This window comes from Hippopotamus amphibius, chromosome 7 (genome assembly GCF_030028045.1).
Source record: "Hippopotamus amphibius kiboko isolate mHipAmp2 chromosome 7, mHipAmp2.hap2, whole genome shotgun sequence".
Lineage (NCBI taxonomy): Eukaryota > Metazoa > Chordata > Mammalia > Artiodactyla > Hippopotamidae > Hippopotamus > Hippopotamus amphibius.
Genome location: NC_080192.1, coordinates 75001081 through 75018890, shown reverse-complemented (window position 1 = coordinate 75018890; position 17810 = coordinate 75001081). Strand labels below are relative to the sequence as shown.

At 45.4% G+C, this 17810-nt stretch overlaps 1 protein-coding gene across 2 annotated transcripts in view; it reads right to left on the bottom strand.

Annotated features, from left to right (window-relative positions):
* Positions 1-420: 420 nt before the first annotated feature.
* The window catches only part of NCAPH (non-SMC condensin I complex subunit H), a 38622-nt gene continuing 21232 nt past the window's right edge, over positions 421-17810 (bottom strand). For both annotated transcript variants that reach the window (XM_057743706.1, XM_057743707.1), the window contains 10 exons: positions 16894-17099; positions 12511-12659; positions 11790-11896; positions 11325-11447; positions 8562-8672; positions 7189-7362; positions 6332-6445; positions 3632-3711; positions 3169-3244; positions 421-1103 (listed from right to left, as the gene is read on the bottom strand). In XM_057743706.1, coding sequence (XP_057599689.1) covers positions 1044-1103; positions 3169-3244; positions 3632-3711; positions 6332-6445; positions 7189-7362; positions 8562-8672; positions 11325-11447; positions 11790-11896; positions 12511-12659; positions 16894-17099 — 1200 coding nt within the window. In that variant the 3' untranslated portion in view covers positions 421-1043. The remainder of the gene's footprint in view (positions 1104-3168; positions 3245-3631; positions 3712-6331; positions 6446-7188; positions 7363-8561; positions 8673-11324; positions 11448-11789; positions 11897-12510; positions 12660-16893; positions 17100-17810) is intronic.

Below are 17810 nucleotides of genomic sequence, written 5' to 3'. Positions count from 1 at the left end.
CTAGAAGCAGATGTCCTGGTTCAAGGCCAGGACAGTTAGCTGTCTGCCCTTATGCGAGTGAGTTTGTTTGTGCACTTGCTTCTCCTCTGTAAAATGGGAGTGTTAATAGCTATCTTCCTTACAGGGATGCTGAGAAGGCTGAAAATAGTCATCTACAGAAGGTATGTAGTAGCCACTTAATAAATGTTAGCAAGTTTTACTATTATCACCCTCCAGCAGAATTATAGGCCCAATGGACCCAATCTGGAAATCCCCACCCTGCTACAGGACAAACTACCTCAGCTCTTAAGTACTTTCTACCTTAGCTGGACAAGAGACCCATGTGTCAGTATAACAAGTCTGCATCCCCCTTGAGTGTAAGGACCAGGTCCAATACTCATGCAGTGGGCACTCAACTAGTTTGCCAAGCAAATTATTCAGAATGATTTTATTTTTAAGCATTATATATACATTTATAAGCACACATATGATGTATTTTATATACATGGATTTGGTAGCTGTTAAAGGACAAGTGCCTCCTGGGAAAATCTTTTCTACAAAGGTGAGTCAAAAATTATCCACACTCTGGCTGTAGAATTCACAGTTTTGATATAACTGGAGTGCAGATAATTTTTGACTCACCTTCGTACAAGAATAAAGTATGGAGGGGTGGGATGAATTGGGAGTTGGGATTGCCATATATACATTACTAACAAGGAAAAAAATATCAAATTGTATACTTAAAAAAACCCCAAAAAACAAAGAATAAAGTATGGAGAACAGAGCAATTTAGGAGGCAAACTATATACATGGATACAAAGAATGGACACAGTTTCCATAATTAAGGACAGTGTCCTCGCCCTCTCCTCCCTCCACAGAACAGAAATCTCTAATCAAGGACAGAGCATCAGGGAGCTGGTTCCCAGATGGTGAAGGAGAGGAGGGAAGAGCAACAGACACAGGTGGTCCAGCAGTTGGCTGCAGCCTCGCCACAGCCCATGGCATCACAGCACCAAGTGCAGATGTCCTGGTCACTGAGGAAGCAAGGGCTTCTCCCCGAGGACTCAGTCCCCCTGCCGCACCAGAACATCTGAAAGATCCTCTGTTCCTTCCAGCTTCAGATTCTTTTGGAAGATAAAACACAAATGAACTTGGTATACAGAGGATACAAGAATCAGAAAACAAACTGAGGTAACAAGGTGGTGATGACAAAGAATGAGGTTTGTCCCATGACTATAAGTGAAACTGTCACAGCAAACATAATCTGCATGATAAAGCTGGTTCCAGATCCTTGCCAGCTGCGGGGAGGAAAAAGCAAGCCTGCTCTGATTCCTGCAACAATCTCTGTAAACAGCCTAAGAGCTAAGCTCTTGGCCCTGGAAGTTGCTGAGGGAAGTGACGGGGAGGCCACGGCATACGTCTATCATACTGTCTGTGCGCGGCGTTCTCCAGGCCCTTCCCTCATTGCCTGGGAACTTCACCCCTTGGTGACGGCCACGACGGCCATGCTGTCCTCTCCCATCCCTGCCCAGGCCTTTTCCCTACTCCCACCTCCTCCCCAACCCTCCCACCCCATGGATCCTCCACCAACCCCAGGGAACTGTTCCCTCAGGACTAAACAGCTGTCAGAAGCCCTTCTGTACACAGAGGCCTAACTGCACCAGGACCATCGCTCCCTCACCTGGCACTGGAGGTAGGCACGGTGTGGTGGCACACCTTCCTCTCCTGCTAAAGACTGAGAACGCAAACCTCACCTCCCAGGTGACAGCTGAGGGGGAGCTTGTTACCAGAGAGGTAGATGAAGAGTCCAGACGGGAGTGAAAAACTGGGAGAAGGCAGGCCAAAAAAGGGTCATGTTCTGGCACAAGGTGGTGTGAGATTTCTCTTGGTGGCTCTAAGCTCTGAGTTATCCCAGATTCCTATAGATTATCTGGTAACTGTTGGTCAATATTACCAGACACATCTCCTCAAATAGCCCAAAGCTCAGCCCAACAGGTCATGGTCTGGGGCCACGTCCCAATTCTTCCAGTACTGAGCACTCTGGGGCCCCTTAGAGAGATGTGATCACAGCAAAACAAGTGAAGCCGGCTCTGCCGCTGGGGGAGGCAGAGTAGTGCCGGAGCCAAAGCACACGGACCTCGGTGAAGCCTGGAGTCACTCAGGCTTTCCAGCAGTGTGTCTGCTGGGCCCCAGTCTACCTGGGAACAGATTGAGGGCGGTAAAACCGCTCTCTCACAGTAGAAACAGCCCAGGGCAGCACTGATCCTCCAGCTGGTGCAACTGAGTGAAATCACTAACACTTAGAATTTGGACTCAGGGTAAGTTTCCGAGCTTTGGAGGCGCCCTACGTTTTGGGGGCCTGCGCGAGCTAGGAGAACACACCCAGTGGGAAAGTCTACCAGCACCTAGTCCACAAGCACGGTGTGAGATTCCAACCTTGCTCAGAAAAGCTTAGCGGTGATACTTTGAAAGTGTCTAGCCCCAGCACTGGTGATGCTCATGGCATATGCTACAGCCCAGCCCACAGTCCTGGGGACGCTAAAGGACACCAAGTCTCAAGTGGCACCAAGCACACGGGCTTGCTGGCTGCCTCGCTAGGGTGCCTCCTGGGAAGAGTCCAGAGCTCCTGAGAAGATGGGTCTTGCCTGCTCCTCAGTAACTGCCCCACAACCGCTCAGCTGTTGGCTGGCGTGGCACGAGGAGGAGCCAGCACGCCCTCACAGCCAGCGTTCCTGCTGTCTCCCTCCTGAGACACGCCCACGGTGGCTCCCCTCCACTGGTGTCGCCTCCACATCTCTGCTCTCTCCCCAGGTCAGTCTCCTTCCAGCCTCATCTCCCTTTTCTCCACCACATTTCTCATGTGTCCCCCAACACTGGCACTTGCAGGACTTGGCTTTTAAAGCCTTTGTCACCCAATGATGTAAAAACACCTTATGTTCCAAGTTGGGAACTGACAGATCACAATTTCAGCATCTAAAATTTTCCCATTTGGCTTCTCCTAGTAATTTTCATTTCTAACCATACCCGTTGGCCTTTTTCTAAAGTTATTTTTAGGTGTCTGGTTCATCCTCTGAGTTGAAGGTACTACATAAGTCGCTGTATTTAAGATGTCCTATGAGGCCGCTATGACTAATAAAAAGCTCCAGTAGATTGACACAGAACATGCCTGCGCTCACCAGATTTACCCACCTTTTCATTGGCTAAATGTAGGAGACACGCAAAGGCCAGCGGTATGGAGAGGTTCTGAGCCATGAGGGGAGGCAGGCTGTGAAACAAAGAGGCAAGGAAGTATTTAGCTGTCACTGCAATTCCAGGAACAAAGGCTCTTTCATCAAGTATGAATACACATGTCCAATGAATAAACTAATGAGAAACAAAGGAATATATCAGATGCCTTTTAGAAGCAGGTTTTTCCAGTTTCTTATTTGGAAATAAAGTATTTCCTGTTTCATTCCAGCCACTGGGGTAGAAAAATGCTTTTTTAAAGGTGGGCTACATTAACTCATTTATCAATGCAGAGAAGAAACAGAAAAACTGCGAGAAGTGTGAAAATGGCACGTCGTGTGTGGAGGGGTCTGTCACAGGGGGAGGAGGGAAAGGAGAGGGAGGTAGAGGGGAAGGAGGAAGAGGAGCAGAGGCTGCTGGCACGCACCTCTTCTGCAGGTCCTTTGTGAGCCCGCTGAGCTTCTTGTCAGCCACCTCCACTGCTTCTCCATTCTCACTGTGGTTGGCCTGACAGAAGAAAGGACATTTAGAGATCAGACTGGGCCCAGTTCACTTTTGAGAGAGCAGCACCAGCTTATAAAGCTGATCTCTAAAAAGAAAAGCCTACATCCGAATGAAACCAAAACAACTTCTTTGATATGTTTTGAAGAAAAGGATCTGTAAAGGGACCTGTGCCTCAGGCCTGGGCCACACACTGACATCGACAAGTTATGGTGAGTTGTGGGTGTTGGTGGCCAGTATCATCCCAGGAAAGGGACGATTGCAAAGAGGCTTCTAGGGCCTGCCTGAAAAATAAAAGAAAAAAAATGGCAAAAAAACAAAGCCATGATCATTTATAGCTTCAGCTACACTATACAACTAAGGGCAGCACAGAATCCACATCTAAAAGTAGACTTAAGCGTTCCACTTAGACACACACACAACAGGGGCCACCTCCTCGCCACCAAGCAAGCAGTTATGAAAGGATATTATGTCTGGTGTTTGCGTTAAAGTAACTAAGAATTTGTACATGGTGTGAGGGGGAGGGACAGGACTAGGTGACAGTATAGATAACACATTGATAATTATTGGAAGTAGGCATTAACTATACTATTTTCTCTCTACTTTTGGATATTTTCATAATAAAGAGTTGTTTGTTTAAATAAACCTATTTAACCAGAATCCCTAGAGGGTATTATGAGTCATTTAAATTCAAAGGTTAAACATAGCCCTCTCTAATTTTTAAAAAGTACATTTCTCTTACATTTGCATCCCATCCCACTTTAATTGATAAAACCTTATGAATATGACTGAAACTTTATCTGACATTCAAGACTATACAGCTCAGAGTCCTTAAGCAAATCATGCACTTTCACTTCTCAGCCAGCAGGGGAAAGTATAACAGAATGTGTTGAGTTTGATATATGTAGAATACAGAAAAATGGTACAAATCAACCAGTTTGCAAGGCAGAAATAGAGACACAGATGTAGAGAACAAATATATGGACACCAAGTGGGGAAAGCGGGGAGGGTTGGGGGGGTATCAACTGGGAGATTGGGATTGCCATATATACACTACTAGTAAGAAAAAAAAATACCAGGCTTCCTAGGTGGCGCAGTGGTTAAGAATCCACCTGCCAATGCAGGGGATACGGGTTCAAGCCCTGCTCCAGGAAGATCCCACATGCTGCGGAGCAACTAAGCCCGTGTGCCACAACTACTGAGCCCATGTGCTGCAACTACTGAAACCCAAGCGCCTAGAGCTCATGTTCCGCAACAAGAGAAGCCACAGCAATGAGGAGCCCATGCACCACAACAAAGAGTAGCCCCCACTCACCACAACTAAAGACAGCCCACGCACAGCAAAAAAGACCCAACACAACCAATAAAATAAATTAAAAACAAAACAAATTGTACACTCTAAAAAAAAAAAAAAAAAAAGGTATTGAGGTTGGAAAGCTCAAAACATTCCCTGAGCAGAAGTCTGGAAGGGGAGATGGAAGGATTCTACTTAACCAGAGAGTTCCATTTAATTGCAACAAGTTAATCAAGGTTTCACTTTGCTCTAAAGGAGAGACAACTTGACAGCATCATATAAATACATATATATGTATATGTAATATATATAACTACTTTCCTGAATCAGAATTATTAAACGGCTTAAACATTTCATGGTAGCTGAAATGTTAGAAGCTGCTTTCCAAAAGGGTTATCAACTTAATTTGCCCCAGCAGTGAATAAGTACTCCAGTCCTTCCCCCAACTCCACATTGAAAAATGTTTCATTGCTGAAGCTGTTATTTTTTTTGTTTTGTTTTGTTTTTGTTTGGCCACGCTCCATGGCTTGTGGCACCTTAGTTCCCCGACTAGGGATTGAACCTGGGCCCTTGGCAGTGAGAGCTCAGAGTCCTAACCACTGGACCGCCAGGGAATTCCTCACAATGAGTTTTTTTTTTTATGTTACAACCAGTACCTAGTAGGCCAATTCATTGCTGTGTTCCTTTTTCTTTTTTTTTTTTTTAATAAATTTATTTATTTATTTATTTTATTGGCTGTGTTGGGTCTTCGTTGCTGCACACGGGCTTTCTCTAGTTGCGGCGAGTGGAGGCTACTCTTCCTTGTGGTGCATGGGCTTCTCATTGAGGTGGCCTCTCTTGTTGCAAAGCACGGGCTCCAGGCGCATGGGCTTCAGTAGTTGCGGCACATGGGCTCAACTGTTGTGTCTCACGGGCTCTAGAGCACAGGCTCAATAGTTGTGGTGCACGGGCTTAGTTGCTCCATGGCATGTGGTATCTTCCTGGGGCAGGGATCGAACCCATGTCCCCTGCATTGGCAGGCGGATTCTTACCCACTGCGCCACCTAGGAAGTCCTGAAGCTGTTATTTTAAAGCAGCATAAAGATGCCTTCATTTGTATTTTTTGATTACCAGCAAGGCTGAATGATGTCCCATACACTAGTTTACTAGCTGTATCCCCTTTTGTGTGACCTGCCTGTTCATATACTTAGTTCATTTCATAGGTGTGATGTCTTCCTTCTATTTCTGAATACATGCTTTCCACGTTAGCGCTATTGATATAGGAGTTCAGACACGAGCCATGCCCTCCTATGTGCTGGGCACACAGAGTGTGTGGTGAGTGGAACCCGTTACCTCTGTGTCCGCCTGCTTGGGGATTTCCATCAGCAAACCCCACATGCTCTGCTTCAACTTCTTCATGTCCATCTTTTTGGCAGTCTTAGCATACTGAATTTCAATTTTATTTACCTGAAATAGGTATGTGACAAGTAAAACTAAGCAGAAGAAAGAAGAACTTACCATCACCTCTTTCTAAAAAGGAAGACTGCAGTTAAAATCATGAAAAAAAATCTGATTTACACAAAGTTGTAGAGTTTTCTTTGGGCAGAGTCCCTCGTTTCAATCTAATTTCTTTTTGATCAAGCACAATCTTCATTAAGGGTATCCTGGAATTCTAGTGTAAACGAGATAAGTGAATCAAATACAGGAGGGTGAGTCAAAAATTACCCACGCTCTGGTTATAATAAAACTAAATTCTAAGCCAGAGTGTGGATAATTTTTGACTCACCCTTGTATATGAAAGCACCGAGCCTGTCATTTGGTATGGAACAGATGCTTGATGTATGATAATCTGAGCTGAATCTGGCCAAGGTTTTCCAGAGCCAAATAGCTAGCCTTACCCAATTAGCATGGAAACCCATTTTCTCTGCCTGCAGCCTTCATTCACATACTTTGCTTGTGTGACTGGTTCACCCCAGTTATATGGTTTATCACAATCTTTGCAGAGATGGCTAGTTCCACACAAACATAATTAGCATGATTAGTCCATTCTCTACAGACTTATTTAGGAATCAGCCACTTAAGAGAGCAATGGGTTAAAATCGAGAAGGAAAAAAAAATCAAGCTCAGACCAATGTGACTCTCATAAAAGAGGCAAATTAAGCAGATCTCAGGCAAACAATATCAGATAAAATTCTTGGCTTCATCTTTACCTTCTGAGGCTCAGCTACCAGATTTGACTCCCCGTAAGTGGTGATGTCTAATCCCTGGACTTCAGCTGCATCATTGTTGTCTTGTGTTGTCGTAGGTGGATGGCCAGAATGGTCAAAGGTCCCAACTGGTCCCACAGATAAGTCATCTGACTCTTCATAATCACTGTCAGCAGCCTGGGCAAGGAAACAGCTCTTCAAGTTCAGCTGAGCTGTCTGAGGGTCTTAGAAATATCAGTGCAACAGATTCCATATACAGAAGAGCAGAACACCTGAGAGTTCGTGACACTGAGTCAAACCTAGAATGGACTTCTGGGTCCTCTAGTCACCTTGCTGGCGCACATACAGCCTACTAGAGAGGCATCTGTTAGCTAAGACCTCTGCAATGAGAGTTAAAAGGAACTCAGTAATCACAACAGCCAGTGCCCCTCTGCTTCTAATGGCTTTAGCATGTCATTTTACAGAAAGCACTCCTGACACTCCAGAGATGTGACCTGTCGGCTGGCCAGAAGCAGGGGTCCTGCTGAGAGCTGGTGAGAAAGCCATTCCCGGCCTGAGCCCAGCAGGAGCAGATCAGGTCTCTGGGGTGGGGCCCAGGAATTGGTTTTTCATAGGCTCTCTGGGTGATTCTCATGCACACTGAGTTTGAGGAGCGCTGGTCAAGAGGTCAGTCTGAGTTTTCACTAAAATGTAACAACCTAACTCTCTTCCAAGTAAGGAAAGAAGGTAAAAAAACTATTCTTCCAATTCTTTCCCCTCTCCCCATTTTCAGGGACACAGATGGGGTCCAATATTTCCCCCTTTTCTGTTACAACTCCATTTGCTATCTCATTTGTAGACTCACAGGGGGGATTTTGAGATTATGTAGTCTAAGATCTAAAGATGTGGAGTAGTTTGTATAAGTTCACAACGTGAGAAGCAAAATCAGAGCTACAAACCTGGTCTTCTGAGATCTACCCGCTATACTTTCTCCCCCATTAGAACACACTATCTTCACATGGCTATGTGTTTTGTCTCCTCCGCCAAAATACTAGCTCCTAAGAGTGGGAAGAGTGTTTCTTTTCCTTTGAAATCCCAAAAGAGCCAAGATAAGTGCTTTGTACAGGCTCAAGACTCCATCCGCATGTTGACACTTTACTGGCGTATGTCCACTTTTTTCCCACGTACAGAGCTCAGAGTAAGACAGGCCAGAGTTTTGGCTGTTGCCTCAGCTCTGCCCAGTGCTCTGATGCCTTGGGCAGGGCAAGCATCCACAACCCCCCACCTGACTCAGGATTTTCTATAACCGTCTGCCATATAGGAAAGGGCGAGAAGGGAAGCAGGAAAGAAAGACTCTCCTGCTTAAAAGAGAGGACAGAGCTCTTGCCCCCGGTTACCTGTAATCCAGGGCAGAAGTTGGAGGTGTCGTTAGGGTTGTTGTAATCATAGTCTTCAACTTCTTCATAATGCTCGGTCCCTGCCTTCTGGCTTTGGGCCATCTTAATTAACTAGAATGAAGGAAAGAACAACTGCAGAAAGCAATTTCCAGAAAAGCAGCTAATAAACTAGGTTGGGGAGATAACCTTAGTTCCCACCATCATCTCCCAGGATGTTAGGGTTATAAGGGCCCTGAAAGGTCACCTAATCCAGCCAACTTCCACCTAACCACGAAACTCCACTCCAGAGCAAGCCCAGGGCAGCAGGGCTCCAAGCCGTCATCCATCCCTAATACACCAGAGCAGCTGCTTTGCAATTAGGTCTGCACACAACTTAATTTAAAAAAATGTTCCTTCACTAACAACAAACCACCTACAGCTACTGAAAAGAAGTCCACTTGCTGCTGCTTGAACAATTCTGACAGAAAACTCAATCACTGCTTTAATTCACAGGCAGCTGGTCCCATTCCTGGAGCCATGACTGCTCCCCACATAGCTACAGGGAGAAACACTAGCTCTGCTCCCTGTCACCACATCCACGGCCCTTCTTCCACTTTCAAGGGCCTCACAGAACAAGTCTGCCTCCTCTTTTGCAAGTGCTTGTTGACCACACCCTGAAGGGCCCTTCATATTTGCAGGCCCTTAGGCCAGTGATCTTCACCTGGGGTGAGTGTCTTTGGGGTAAAGGAAATGGGATTAAAAGTGTATACAGTTTACAGAAGGACAATGAACTAATACTCCAAAAGTAGCCCAAAAAACCCTCTATGTTTTGTAATACAAATCCAAAAATAAACAGATATCAAGAAAGAATAGATATTAAGAAATGCCCACTTTCTTCCACTTTTCTTCATATGACACAATTTCTAGATCCCTCTCCATTTAGAATAATACTCTCCTCTGGACATACTCTAAATTATCCACAGTCTACAAGAAATGTTTCAGGAAGGGTATGTGACCCCTCATGTATTGGCTGGTTGCTATTAGAATCACCCTGTAAGATATTAAACTGGTGGTTGGCCTGTATAGTCTCTAGTCAGACTGAATGCATAATAATAGTCCAGCGTTTACTTTCCAGTGTTTAATAGTAATTTTCCTGGTATAGCTCTACTGGAAGGATGAGGTGAGGAATCTCGGGCTCTTGCTGCCTGGCTGCCCTGTCACACACGTAGGGAAATTTGTCCCTGTGGATAAGAAGAAGCAGGAGTTCTCTCCTCTGTAAGAAACAATTACGGAAAAAAACCACACAAAACAACTCCTGGAGTGCAACGATCCAATGACTTTGTTCTACCACCTTCACATCTGAATATGCAAATTACCACCTAAGCCACATTCTTCAATGTTCACAGTAAGGGCTTGAGGGAGGAAAAGGCCACTTGTGGCCATGGAAAGCAGCTGGAGGTTGGGCCAGGCTTGGTGGAAGTGTCCTACCATCTCCCTTCAGCTCCCCAGCAGCCTGGCTCTGCTTCTCTGCCTCAGGGCTCTTATTTTGCGATTACAGCAAGCAGCTGCCGGCATCTAACACAGCGGTCACCAACCTTTTTTCCCCAGGGACCAGTTTTGTGGAAAACAATTTTTCTATGGACTGTGTGGGGTGGGGGGCAGCACGGAGATGGTTCAGGCGGTAATGCCAGCAATGGGGAGAGGCAGATGACGCTTAGCTTAGCTCCCTCCCTCGCTCACCCTCACCTCCTGCTGTGCAGCCCAGCTCCTAACAGGCTGCAGACAGGTACCCTTGATCTAATGGTACTAACCGTGATCATATTTGCTACTACTGCTGCAACTTGGTGTCTCTTTCTGTATTTTTTTCTTTTTTTAAATTGAGGTATAACTGACATATAACAGTAAATTAGTTCTTTCTGAATTTTTAAGAGCATTTTGTTAACTGAACAGTATCAATTAGAAAGAAAATTATGAGTGTTGGATTATAAAAACAGAATGTGAGATATCAGTGACTTTAGGGAACTGTATACATATCATTAAGCCTGTGGAGAAACAGGCAAAATAAGGAAGAGGAAACTGTAGACTGTTTGTATACTTGACACCACAAATTAAAACAACCAGGAATGCAAATGAGCAGAGGGCCCAGATAAAATGGAACTTAGTATGCGCCACTGCCTGGTTACCCTGGCAACCGGAACACACACTTGCTGCTCAGCATCACCAGAGGGGCCACAGGCAAACGAATAGCGACTGGGGTGCACACCAGGTAGTCTAGAGTGCTCGTCTGTACAGTCGTAGAAGGAGCAAAGGCAGACTGTGCATCACTAGGGAGCCTCTGAGGACTGGCACCTATGTCACCCCGAGTGTCACAGTAAGCTTGCATCTACACGTTGATCATGGGGAAGCAATGTGGGCTGGGGAATGCATTTGGCTAGTAAATCCACAACTATCATGAGAAAGCGAAAGAATCAAGAAATAACAGCTTACAGAAGCCTTGACAAAAGGTTGTTTATCCCCCTTGCATTTCAGCACGTAGGCCAGTGTCCAGCAGTCCAACCAGGTGAGGTATTTTCAAGTCTTGAGTGTTCATCTGTCCTGTGAGTTTTTCCCTCCAGCTCTGCCTTACCCATGCAATCTCCTGGTAACTCCCCTGGGCTAACATGAATTCCTGCTCACGCTCTCCTCCTCACAGGCATTGACAGTTACACTACCCGCCACTTGACACCTCTGATGCTAAGAAAACGTTCAACAATGTGACCTCAAGGAACCAAACAACAGCCTTACCCTGATGCCTGGTTTGAGATGCAGCTTGACAAGATTTTCAGTCACATAGTGGAAATCTGTAGGAAGAGTAGTGGCTCTCCGATTCTGGTTCTCCAAAGTGGACTTGGTCAGAGTAGTAGCAGCCTATTGAAAAAAAAAGGTACTTTTTAGCCATCTTTTATACACACACGCACACACACACACACACACACTTCTTTTTGGTAGGGGGAAGGAGCTTGGGAAGGGTTTGAGCAGCACTACTCTTCCCACTTCTGTGTAAAGGAGTGATTCTGTTAGGCATTATTCATATTAATTCTCTGCCACCGAGTTTGGGACTATTTCTTAATTTCTTCAGGGACTGAGGGAGAATGCAGCCATCCGATTGCTCTAAGAGTTAAATTTATAATGAATTTTTAAAAACCACATCTAAAAGGGAAAGAGTGCAAAGAGTGATTTAAGAAAACAAATAATAAATCCAGCACAAACCTTTGTTTTTCTAAAATATACTTTAAAGTCAATATCATCGTCAAAGTCGATTTCAAAATTCTTCTTTGTGCTCCTCTTTCTGTTCTCTGATGGTGAGGTAGTATCTTCTGCAGAAATGAAACAGATGTCAACACCGCTCACCTCTGTGGCCTATTTACTCATCTTGCAAGATCACTTGACAATCTTACCAACCACAAAATAGCATTAGTGTCTGAGCATCAAAACAGCACTAGGAAAGGCAAATCATGCACCCAATATTTATCCTTATAATTTGTGTTTTTGCTAACAAAACAATACTAAAAAGATATGCTAGTTAATCACTTCTTTTCAAAGAGAATGCAAAATACATAACACTGGCACGGCCCTTTAGAGGGCTGCAGAGTGCTGCCTGTCCAGTCATCACACGGCCCTCTGGAGCCTGGGGGGCATTCCCACCTCCGGCCACGGTGAAGTCACGTGGGTGCTAGGGCAGGACAAAGTCACAAGCCAGCTCTCCTGACTGGGCACTCATTCTTCCCACTCAAGAGGCTTCAGTCTTAACTGAGCCCTCATCCCAGGCCAGGCCAACTGACTGTCCAACCGGGAGGCTGCTTATCTGTCTATTTCTACAGCTTGTCAGGAAGTACAGGACAGTGACTGGCACTTCCCTTCCTCGGCTGAACTGCTGACTGGCTGATCATCTGCACTATCTCTTCTCAAAGTTCCATCTAAAAGTACATACGTTTGTGCCGGGGTCTAAAGCGCCAGTGATCTGGGCCAGCCCACATCGACATGGTTCGGGGGCTAAAGTAGGAATACTCTCCAGGTTTCATGGATAGAAGGGGACACATGGTCCAAATATCTCCATTCCCGAAGGGCATCATTTCTTCTCTGCAACACACATGAAATCATGTTTTTCATGTACAATCATGCACGTGGCAATATATACAAAACAGTTGTGTATTTACATGTAAAGCAGCATATGTCACAGCTGCAGACTCTACCTACTTTTCCAGAAATGGGCAACATTTCTAAGAGTAAGTCCAACATAAATACTTCATCATTAATAAGCCCTTAGTTTTTACTTAACCAGTGCTTTTGCTTCTCTTCATTTTATAATAGGATCATAGCTATATAAGTACTTTAGATGTTTCAAAGTGCTTCATAAAATGCAAGTTAACCCGTTTGAGACAAGAAAACAGAAAGAAATTGAGTTTTTATATAAGACTACACAGCTAGTAAAAGCAGAGTTGGGAGCTGGACACCATTCCCTGAATCCCAGCCTTGGGGTCTTTCCACACACAAGGCTTCCTGCCACACAACATGATAACCGCGTTCCTTCTTCGTCATCCTTCCATAAATGATGGCTCCACTAACACTGTTGTAGTTCCTACTGAAAGTGAAAAAAATGTTATTCTAATTTATGTCTCCCCCATGATTGGGGGCCCCCTTTATAATCTATCTGTTAAACCATCTAGCTTTACTCTGCTGTGTGTGAAGGGTCTAACTGGCCCGTCCAGCATGGCAATTTTGGGTTGGTTTTTTGCTCTTTCTGCAAGGTACTAGCACGTGTGAGGTAGCTTTCACCTAAAGGGAGCTCACTGGCAGGTCAGAAAGCCTGTGAGTGCTGCTGTACTGCCCTCTAAAGATAAAGGCAATGAGCAAACTTCACACAGTGAGGATCTTTTCACCTGTACTGAGCCATACATAGAAATCCCCTTTTATATCAAGCCTATGCAATAAGCTGAAAAAGCTTTAAAAGAAGGACTTTGCCTTTATCTACAGAATCTTTACAAACCAGTAAACTACATTTGTGTATTTACTGTGTAACGAAAACAATTTTTAAAATTAAAATATGCTAAAAAATCCTGACTTCTAGTCTGTAATTGCCTAGCCTATGTTATTAAGTAATAACTGTACTGCATTGTACTGCATTTCCATTCAGAGGGAGGAAGAAGATGGCTTCAGGAGCATCCCCACTCAATTCTCAGATACTCTTCTGTTAAAGTGCTGGCAGCTGGGCTGGCAATTTATTGAGAACTTACAGGCAAAGCTATAAAGAGCTTGCCTCCCATCTTCTGAGAGTCTGTGGGCCAGAACCAGACTGAGGCCCTGAAAGCCTTTTAATAGTTCTTTAATATACAATGCTATGTGTCAGGCACCCTACTGGTCCCAACTCCCCCACTCAACAACTAACCTAATCCACAGTCCACCCATTTCAAGGCCTTCCTTCTATCAAGCTTCTCATCCCCTCTGGAGGAAGTCTTTATTTCTTCTTCCCACTCCCTGCCAACCACAGGTCCCCTCCTTCAGTTTAGCACCAGCTCAGTCATGCTGCACTAATACCTGCAGGTTAAAGGTCTCCCCCGAGCTGCCTCCTAGCACATCAGCCAGCACACAGCAGAACACCTCATTTTTGCAAGCACAGAGCAGGCTGTGGTCTGGGCCTGGACCACGGACTAGATCTTTAACCACAGTGAATACCTTACAAAGGCACATCTGCACCCAGAGAGATCGGCTAGAGAGCACACGGCCCTGCTGCTACAGGAAGAGGGAGGGCAACCAAGCTGCTCTTGGCCATAAAGCACTTTCTCAGACCTTATTAATGTACAATGTGCATGGCTGTCAAAGTGCTGCAGCCATGGACCAATCACATGGGGTCTCCTACAAGCACTGGCGTCTGTAATTCAGCATTGCCCCACCCCACCTTGAGCCACAGAAGCCCTTAAAGACCTTGCATAACAGTACGTTTTCAACCCTGGGTGCACTGTACAAGCACCAGGGAGATTTAGGGAAATTGAGATGCGATGCCTGGCCTCAGAGACCCTGAGTTAAGTGCTTTGGGGTGGAAACTTCCACCCACAGCTCATTACTTGCAGCCAGGATTGGTCAAGAGTACTGGGCAACTCCCAGCTCCACCCCGTTACCTAACTTCTCTGAGCCTGTTTCCTCATCTATAAAATGGAGATAACAGGACCTAATTATAGGGTTGTTGTAAGGATTAAACGATTGTATTTTATATATTATATAAATTATGCAAAATAATGCAGGTAAGACACCTGGCAGAACATCTGGTACAAAGTCAGAATAATAAGGAGCTCAATAAACATCAGATACTACTATTACCATCTAGTCCCAACCATTCATTTTATGGGTGAGAAAACAAAGACCCCAAAGATGACGCCACTTGCCCCACGTCTCACAGCCATTTACGGCAGGGTCAGGTTTAGTTCAGTGCAAACACTTGCTTAGCTCCTGGGAAGCTCCCTATCCCTACACCAGGGGTAGGGATTTTAAGATGGATAAAACCCTAGACTAGAACCTAAGCCTCCTGCGCCTAATGTGCTCACTCAGTAGGATGGAGTCTAAGATTTTGTTCTGTCCGGAACCGGGGAGAGAAATGGAGACGTTTGTTCAAAATTTGTTCAAACTAACCTATGGTTGCATGGTTATAACAAAATAACAAAACAAGTGACTAAAGCCCTTTGCTACATTAGTTCCTTAGATGTCACCTCATTGTTTAGGAAAAGTGATAGCGATTCTCTGACATTTCAAGATATTAAACGAGCTCATCCCACCAACCTGCCTACTACTTCTCACTTCTTAGAAGATGGGATGGGAGGGCTTCCTAGGTGGCTCAGTGGTTAAGAATCCGCCTGCCAATGCAGGGGACACGGGTTTGATCCCTGCCCCAGAAAGACCCCACATGCCACGGAGCAACTAAGCCTGTGTGCCACAACTATTGAGCCTGAGCTTTAGAGCCTGTGAGCCACAACTATTGAGCCCATGTGCTGCAACTACTGAAGCCCACGCACCTAGAGCCCGTGCTCCACAACAAGAGAAGCCACGGCAATGAGGAGCCCGTGCACCACAACAAAGAGTAGCCCCCACTCACCGCAACTAAAGAAAACCAGCGCATAGCAAAAAAGACCCAACACAGCCAATATAATAATTAAATAAATTTATATAAAAAATAGTTCTAAAAAATAAAAAAATTAAAAAAGAAGATGGGATGGGAACAGGGACAAAACCACAGGTCTGGTAATAGTACAAATCAGGAGAGGAGAGCTGCAAAGGCCCTAGGCGGGTAATTTTTCCTTGAGGTCCAAACATTCAGCCCCTGGCCTTCTACTCAGATTTGAAGAGGCATTATCAATCTAAGCATTCCCCATATAGGCAGACAAAGTGAGCTCAAGAAAGCAGTCTCATCCTGGAGACACTCAAGCATTGCTCTTGAAGGGATCATTGCCTTGGTGGGAAATGACACTGAACAGCTTCTAAAGTTGCACCCATACTAAACAAGCTTGGCTGTCCCCAATCCCAGGCTTGCCAAGCTGCTGCTATAGGCGCGGGGTTATCAGAAGGTCTGTTTGTTCTAGTCTTGTGGAATCTGCTACACCCAGGCCCACACAAGACCCTTAGAGTTCCTCGGCACTACAGGATTGTGGGATCCTGCTTCCAGATCATACTTAAAGTTAAAATAACATTAACCTATTGAGTACATATAATAAATGCCCACAAAATTCAGATTTTCTTATGATGCTTACTAGAGTAATCAAAACTCTAAATTATTAGAGATCAATTCTACCATCTCCCCCACCCCATATGCTCAGTTTTACCTGCTTTTTTAATCTTCGTTGCTTTGCTTATCTAATGACCCAGTCTACTTATCTAATGACCAACACTGCCCAGACCCCTCTTTGCCCTGTAGGCAGGGGCCACTTTTTTCCGGTAATCAACACATAAGCCTGTTTTCTGTCTATAACCGATATGGAGTGATTTAGCCAAAAGCCAGACCCCATGTAGGGTGTCGAAAGGGAACACGCTCCCGGTTACCAAAACAGAGGTGGTGAGGAGAGCCACCACTGAAGTAGCTACTATAACCCAGCGCTTTATGTATTGTAGTTCTATGCTTATGGTCTCCTGCAATGTCAGGTTTATGATCAATAAGCGACTGAGCTGACAATCAAAGGTAGATTGATTCCACTGTGAGTCAGAATTGCCCAGCCTGTATTACAACACAGCACATGAGCCCAGCCAGTCACAGAGATGAAATTAGACTGTCCCAGCAGGAAATCTGGGAAAACTCCTATGGGAACATTTCCCGTGGCCCTGAGCGCCTTACTGGCAGCTTTGAACATGGCAGGGCTCCTTCCAGCTCCTGAGCTTGGTGTGGTCCCCAGCTTCGGTGTGGTCCAGTTCATCACTGGCATCAAAGTCGTCCTCCAGGGGCCCATCAGGGAAGTCCCTGCAGTCACCCTCTTCCACCTCAGCATTGATGTCAAACACCTGATCATTCTTCTTAAACTTGTCCACCAGGGCCGACACCGACTGGAAGGGACAAAAAGAGAGCTCCCCAGTTCCCCACGTTCCCATCACCACCCCAGCCACTGCTGGAGGACCCGCCCCACTGGAAGTGCCTTCCCCCACCCCCATCCCCCGCTTCCCCGGAGCCAGCAAAGCACTGAGGAAGTTTATATTGTGCGGCACAGGATGAAGCTGTATTGTCGTTAGGCACATTTTGTAAAACATGAAACAGGAATCTGCATCCTTTAACTCCATGTTTAGAGAAAACAGTTTTCCATGGAGACCATTTATTTTGGAGGTTGTAGTAAGTAGGCTAAAGGGGCCCAGGCTAAAAATACACAGAGGAAAATATTACACATGATAATTTCTCAGGAAACTCAGTGCCAAGGGACTCAACCCTGAAGAGCAGGAAATTCCTCGAGCTTGACAGCAGCCTAAGACACCAGAGGCCACTGGGACAACCATGTTTGAGAGTAAATCTGATAAAAATCGTGCACCCAGGAAAAGAAGGATTGCCCTACCCTGGGGAAGCAGACGAGAGGAGAATACTCTCATCCCAGCTGTCTAATGGGCCTGCCGGAGCGCACAGCCCCACTCCCATCCCTCCCTATGGAGAAGCCAAAGGAAATATTTTCTGTACTGCTGGCTAAATAAAAATGATGCTACAATTTTGGTTCCCATTGGGCAGAACTAATCTTAAGCCATCTCACTGAAACCACGAGCTGTTGGAGAAAT